Below are 7682 nucleotides of genomic sequence, written 5' to 3'. Positions count from 1 at the left end.
TCTGCCATGAAATCTGGGCTTTCTCCTCTGACCGGCTCTGTCCTTTAGAGACTGATGGATATCCAAATAGAATATGGTCATGCATGGCACGAAGTTTTAGTTAAGATGTATTTTCTTTTATTTACATTTGTTTTTGACTGTTTTTTGGTATCAAGTTTCAACACCCTCTCTACCCTGGTTGCACACCTGCTCTAGAAAAGCTGTAAACAACACTGTACTTTCCTGTACAAACCGCCCGTCAAAGTCACAGCTGGCTGTCCTCACCCGGTAATTACCCTCTCAGTTTAGACTTCATGCAAGTGAAGATTTTACTTTATCATAATATAATAAATAAAAGACATTAGGTAATTAGTAGTGCTGGTATATTTCTAAAATACTAAACAGACAAACAATAAACTGTGAACTTAATCACATGAGTTCTTATACAGTTCAAGACAGGAAAATTAGAGCTCTCAGCTACAGTCATTTTAATAATCACACTGGATCTGCATTATTTATTAGTTATTACATGCTCAAGTGATCTGAGGTTGTACAATGCCTAAAATCATTCCAAAGCAAGCATACCTTTTGTCTTTTTAATTTTGACCGGATTACACAAGGCATATATTTGTATTTAGTTAAATCTCCGTTTATTTCACACATTCCGTGGAAGAGACATCAGCCATTCTCTTGATTTCCAACCAGACTAGCTTTCTTGATACAATCCCCTGTAGGGGAGTAATTTGCCAGCTCTTTCTGACATAAAAGCTATGCAACCCTTCGGCCAGATTCTCAATGCTTTTGGTTCCCTAGCAAATCTCTAGTACCCTCAGAATTCTCTTGGAAGACCCAGGAATTCTGGAAAGAGAAGGAGCTTGCAGAGGCACAAAAGACAGCAAGATCTGCATGTCTAGCAACAGCTTTCACAGTTGGAGTGGCTTCTCTTTCTTTGTTGCTGTCTGCTTACTCACCTTTCATTTTTAGACAGATTCTTGACATTATCTTCCTCTTTCCTTCCCCCCACCTCTGGTTTAATTTCTAAATGTTTTCTGGATTTTTTGAAAAGCATGCACCTTGAGGAAATTTGGTGGATTAGACTTCAATTTTGCTTTTTTTGGAGGAGGGGCGTTCACAGAATTGACTAAAGCCAGCTGAAAACCAAGAAGCAACCCTTTTCAGATAAAGAACCCATCTGTTTGTTTAGTCTTGGAGCTTGTGTGATTTTTAGGGCAATTCTCTGTTATATTGGATGAAGAAAGAAAATTCTTAAATATCATAGTTTTTTGTTTGCATCAACCAAAGGCATGTAGAAATAAGGATTGGTTACTTTAATTTGCTGCTAAGTGAAAAGTAGGTTTGGCTTTATTCATGTCACTGTAAAAACTAAATAATAAAGTCTTCACACCAAGCGTGAACTTTTTTTTTGCCAGCAAAAGTTAAAACATCAAAGAAATCTCTTTCAAATACTAACAAATTTACTTACAAACACCTATATTTATTATTTCATAAATAGGCGCAACAGGTTCCATAAAAAAAGATTAAATACAGACACAGTATGAAGAAACAATAATACAGAGCCATATGTAAAGGTTATAATTTAGCTGTTCCCAATCTGTTTCTGCATCTAATAAAATATCAGGTAAGCATTTGGCAGTTTTATACATAAAAGGACTTGAATGACATTTACCAACCATTACACAAAAAAGTGATACAAAAAAGCAATTTTTCTGCAGTACAAAATAAATGTGTTTGCGCTTCCCTTACCACTAGTTTCCTTTTGTCTGATCAATGAGACAAAGCCAATTTGTTTTTAAATTAAAATCATTTGGGAATACTTTTTTTTCCAAACATTTTGAAAATATAGAACTATTAATCAGTTGTTTTAAAAATGAAGTAAAAATATGAATGTTTGCCAATTGAACCCCTATTGTGAAATCAATAAACTGGAATGAGCCAGTTTCAAATTACAATTTAGCTACAAAAACATTCACATTTTATACTCTAGGAGAGTGTGACATAGATGCTATTTACAAACTTGCTATGACTGCTACATCAAGCCATTTAAAAAGTCTTTAGTAGTTTCATATAAACACCCATTATGAAAACCAATGGAAAATCCAGGACTTTTATCCGAGACATCTACAGTTGCTAAGGCAGGTACTATAGCGCAGCACTTCACAGCAAAAAACCAACATAAAATCTGAATGGTCCTTTCCTTCAGGGAAGAAGAAAAACAACGTCCATAAAGGATTAAAAAAATAATAAAGAAGCATGACTATTTCTTCCAGAGTGGGTAACCCACAAGCTCAAATGGTCCTAAGTGCTTAGCAACTTGTATTTTCTAATAAAATGGAGAACTGCCTTGTCTGCACAAAGCAATCCACGGTGAAAAGACTTCCCTGAATTCCTCAGTGGAAAGAAGAGGTGTTCAGATTTTCAGGTAAGGTACAGTGCTTTGTCCCTCTGCATGCCCCTGTGAAAAGAGAAAACAGACAACGCCTTGTTATAAGACGCGTGCTACAGGTGACCCCGCGGATGCACGTTTATCTGCTCCAGCTTGAGGGGTGGAGGTGTGCACTGGGGAAGTGCACAATGAAAGCGAACAGGGGTCTAAAGGCATTTATTCTTGGGACGGCTAGAAGACTGCTTAAAAATTTCTTGGAGCGGTGGCTTCTGCTTCCACAAACGTGGAACCCTTCCAGATCATCTTTTAGAAAGCAGAAAGAAAAGACGGATCGTTTCCAACGGCTAGAAAGCAGGGCACGACATGCATGCTATGAGAGCTGTCCACCACCAGGTGGCGATCAGCGGCCGCTTACCCACTACTGCAGTAGTCGTTATTCCAGTCCACGGGCTGGGCGGGAGGATTTCTGCACCCGGAACGCACATACTCCATTGCTTGGGTGACCGCTTGTGCAGCTGTAGATGTAGGATTGATTATAGTCTGATATTCAGGTTGAAGAGTAAATCCCTGAAAGGGAAAGGGAGTCCACAAATAAGGATCAAAGTGCCTTTTTAAGAAGAAAAGCACCTAAATATTTATCCGTTGTTTGCAAACACACTACTGCCTTCTTGCTTGTGTCTGCAAGGACAAGTTCAAGGGAAGAGCCCAGAAAACTTAAAACAAAGTGCCCACAACCCCATTCCCTACCTTTCCTTCATTCAGCCATGATTAGAAAACCTTTCATTATACCCTTGAGCAGATAAATTGAATTGAGAAACAATTTAAAATATAGAGAAGCCAACTCAACCAAAACAAAGAGAAAAGGACTTAAACCCCTCAAAGTTTATGTTTTCTATCAAATCTAAGGATACATTAATAGTTAATCCCCAGAATATGCAACAGAATCTTTTTTTGAAGGATTCAGGCAGCAGGTGGCTGAGTGTTTTATTAGACTACACCTATTCACATATCGTTCTCAAAACCCTTTTTCTTCATTCAATCACAAAAGGACCATCTGCTTCTTCCTTTATTTGTACTTCTTTCTCAGCTAAAAAATTTCAGCCAAAGCTTTTAAACAGTTGTTGGACTAATACAAGGAAAGCGATTCAAAACAACCTGCCATTGGAAAACACAGAAGGAAAAGTGTAAGTTAGAGCAAATATTTTTTAATTGAAAAGTGAATTAACTGGCAAATAATAATCAGCCTTCAGGAAGATTCTTTTAATACAGTGGCATGGTGAAGTGTTGACTTTTAATCCCTGCAAAGTTATTAAAAATTCAAGGATGGAATCTCTGAAGTATATAGTTAGATCTGGTAAACAAAAAACAGTGTACACTAAGATTTATTTTTAGCTTATCTAGTGAATTCAAGAACTGCATAGGCAAGCTTTGCTGAAAATGACCAAAAAAGCAACTTAATTAATCTGGCAGTTGTCTGTTTCTTCAGCAGATTCCATACGTGGTTTTTAACCACTGAAAAATCGAGAGATTTGATAACGAACCATTCTCTACCTGTAGGGAGCTTTGAAGGCATAATAATTGTTGAGTTTTTAGCTTTTTTTTTTCAACTTAGCGGAATGATCAGAAGATTGATTTTTAATTAAGGATATTTCTTTAGACTTTTATTCACATTTGAGTGTCCCTTGGGTAAAGACTTAAAAACACCTATTGTTAACATTTTCCGAAACAGGAAGGTGAAAGTAAGAGGTATGCGGGGTGTTTGGTTCTCCAGACCATCCACTATCTCCGTCCTGTATCCATTTGCACCTGTAGCCATTTCATTATGGTCCTACAATATTGTCTGTAGGGGGCTTGCTGTCCAGCTGTCTTGAATTCTTTCCCTAGTGTCTAGTGTGATGCTGGGCAAACAGCAGGAACAAGTTTCTCCAGAAAGGAGCCTGGTGTTGCCTCCCCCTTGCGCCCCTGTCACAGGGCTGCCATGTGGACCTGAGATCAGAGTGTTTGCACTGCTTATTGGGTAGTCTCAGGGCCTAGCCCATAGTAGTGGCTCAATAAATCATGTTTTCCAATAAATAAAGTTTAACACAGACTCTCTGATGCTACTGTTGGAAAGGCACAGGGAGTGTAAATGTGTAAATGCCAGGCCTTTCCTATCTTTTTAAGGTAAAGTTCTCCATATTGGATTTTTGCACAATCGACAAAACAGAACCTAATGTAACAAGTCTCAAAATAGAGTAGGAGAAAAAATCTTGAGTTAGTTGAAGGTATGGAAACATGTGAGAAAGCAAAAAATAAATAAAACAAACCAACCGCTTCCACCCAACCCCACCCAATCAACAACAGAAACCATCATCAATTTTTTTCCATCCAACGAAAATAGTTCCTTCACGGGGGGGTGAGAGGATATCAGGAGAATATTAATTTTTAAGTTATTAGTTTAAGATTAAAAGGGTAACTTCAGTTTAAAAAACCAAAATTAGGTGTGATCTACAAAGATCAAAGATTTAAAATTCAGCCAACTTCAATGCCTAAATTTAAGATCATTAATATTAAAATAATGAAGGGCAAAGAAAAATATAAACAAAGCCTGAACGCACCTTATTTTGCTTGCTTTCAATTTAGAAAATGAAACATTCTTCTGAATACTATCTAAAGAGAGGTCAAGGTCAAACCTAGAGCCAAGTACATTTTTATTGATGTAAATATGAAACAATAATGACGATATACATTTTTTAAAAATATTGGCTTAGCAGTCTGATGAAACAAGACTGAATATTTTGCATTTTAATGCTCAAAAGAAAAATCACCAACTGTTTTGCAGCATGCCTGGAATTTTAAATTTCATTTTCTGGTGCCAGATTGAAATAAAAATAGGAAACGTGATAAAGATTAATTTGATGTCAGAAGGGACATTTGCTCTTTAATTAGATTTCTGTAGCCTTAGCAGTTCTGTTGTGCCACCATAGCAAGTCCTAGGAAGCCTGCAACAGTGACCCTCATAGCCACACTTTACTGGGAACTAATTTCATTTCCTGCCTGTCCAGAGAGGTATTTTCAACAGGCATCAATGTTTTTGTCTTCACAACTGATTTATTCATCAATCTCAATGTGATTTTTTTTAAACCTTTAAATTACACCCAAATCCTAAAGCAGCTGTTTATTACACAAGGAAATTGAAAATCTGTCTGTGTGATATCATAGAAAGATTTTTTCTTAAGGTTATAAAGGAAGTTGACAGATATTAATGATTTTTTTCTCTTGACCTCATTCGACAATCTAGTGAACAGAAAAAAAGGGAAGAAACCTGGAGCAAAAAGATCAGGTCTGGGGGTTTAGTGCATAAAATATTATTCCAGAAAAAAATGAAACTATTATTCCTGGTGGACTATGCAATAATTTTTGTACGATACATTCATTTTCATAAGGATAATAAAATATCTAAAGTAATACTGAAAGATGAGACATTATTTTCAAAATATGATAGCCATTAACTCTTTGTCTTTCTCTCTTTTTCTTGCTTTTGGTGTTTGACTATGTGAACGTGGCCCCCATACCCAGGAAGCAAACATCTTCAGGACAAAGGTGCTTTGCAGGATGAACCAGACAGGTTCATCCACAAACCGGCTCTGCCATCACCAGCTGAAGACCAACTTTGAGGACTTGAACATTGGCCCCCATAGACTGTTGTGATTGGAGTATATTGAGTGACAACAGGGGTGGTGGACTCTTTTGATGCTGATTTTAGGATTATCAACTTGTTGGGGCTGCCAGTCTCTTAAGGTGGAGGATCCTACTCCAGTGACCTACCCATGAATCTGACCTCATCCCCCATCATACTCGCCTTAGCCACCATGCTCCCCACTGGCTTCCTTTCCATGTCCTGGCCAAGCCCCAATCCTCCCCAGCTTGGTCTTTTCAGCCCAGAGCCTCTTTTCCTTGCTGCTCTGCTGTATTCCCCACATACCCTTCCCACCTTCTGATTTTTAAAGGCTGCCTCCTCTTCTCATGCTTCAGGAGTCTGTGCCAGCCCTAGGTGGGGGCCTTCCTTGTGTATTCCAACCTAAGGCTCTGCTATTCCTCCACACACTCTGCAGTTTTTCCTTCTGTTTATTTTTCTTTCCATGGGATCTTAATAATTTGTTTATCTTATTACCACCTGCTACCCCCCAACTCTGATGGAAGCTCCATGGGGCAGAGAGTTCATTACCCGTTCTCATTGATCATTCAATTTCCAGAGCCTGGACAGTGCTTGGCACATGTTAGGGGTTCAATAAATCTTTATGTTTTTTGAATAAATGAAATTTTAAAACACTTCCAACGAATTGAGATTCTACAAACTACCCTATAATTTCTTCTAATCTTTAAAGACTTTTACTACTCAGTTTTTTATTTGCTCCTTTGTTCATTTGTCCATTCAAGAATTATTTTATTCACTCCCCACCATGGTCGAGGCATTTTTAAAAGTGATTTTCGTCACCACATGCAGTCTTTCAGCTATTGACTCTCCATTTTGGGTTCCTGCCATTTTGTCTTCCAATTATTAATGTAAATTGAAATCAGGTCCTACCATCTCGGTAAGAACACTTTTTGAGATACACTAATAGAACTGACTTAAAGATTGATGAATCACTTGTCCAATGTAATCTGTTCTATTTCTTGCTATTCAGTTCAGATTCTATATGGAAAGACAAATCTCTTGAGTTTTCACATGTGGCCTTATGTAATTCTGAAATGTTTGAAAACAACTCAGGGTCACAGCCGGCTCCTCCAAGGTGTTCATATAAATAGAAAAAGGAACCATCTCTGAGTGGATAGTTAGAAAAAAGGTGTCCTTCCTGGACAGAGCTCTAGCCCTCAACCCGGCGAGGGGACTGTGTCTTCCATATTCTTCCTCCCGAGAAGAAACAGGCCTGCACTACAGCACGGCGGGCAGAACGCGGGCCCTCAGCCAGGCGGCACCTGTAGGTGGGAGTCAACCCACACAGTGAAGGTTGTGTCCCTCAAACCATCAATTCTTTCCGAAAACACTAGTGGTTCGTTAAAATGCAAGTACACCCAAGAGTGTCCCTTTGATCGTGAGTGATGTCTGATGGAAACAGCAGCGGAAATTTGACCCTATCACTATCACTCGTTGGTCACAAACACTGCTGGAGACGAGGCAAGATGGTGGAAGGGAGCTTTTCCCCAGTCTTCTTCCCTGGGGAGTCAACAGCTGGTCTGTGGGACACAGGTCGGTCAGTCATCAGAGCTTTATCAGTATCCTTGGCTTAGGGACTAAGGAAGGCTTCAGTGAGGAGAC

At 38.6% G+C, this 7682-nt stretch overlaps 1 protein-coding gene across 6 annotated transcripts in view; it reads right to left on the bottom strand.

The window, feature by feature from the left end:
* Nucleotides 1-345: 345 nt before the first annotated feature.
* Nucleotides 346-7682, bottom strand: part of TOX (thymocyte selection associated high mobility group box) — a 291493-nt gene continuing 284156 nt past the window's right edge. For all 6 annotated transcript variants that reach the window (XM_014857804.3, XM_044780190.2, XM_070481218.1 and 3 more), the window contains 2 exons: nt 2799-2950; nt 346-2452 (listed from right to left, as the gene is read on the bottom strand). In XM_014857804.3, the coding sequence (XP_014713290.1) occupies nt 2416-2452; nt 2799-2950 (189 nt within the window). In that variant the 3' untranslated portion in view covers nt 346-2415. The remainder of the gene's footprint in view (nt 2453-2798; nt 2951-7682) is intronic.

Source organism: Equus asinus, chromosome 12, assembly GCF_041296235.1.
Source record: "Equus asinus isolate D_3611 breed Donkey chromosome 12, EquAss-T2T_v2, whole genome shotgun sequence".
Lineage (NCBI taxonomy): Eukaryota > Metazoa > Chordata > Mammalia > Perissodactyla > Equidae > Equus > Equus asinus.
The sequence above is the reverse complement of the archived record's forward strand: the minus strand, read 5'-3'. Positions and strand labels throughout refer to the sequence as shown.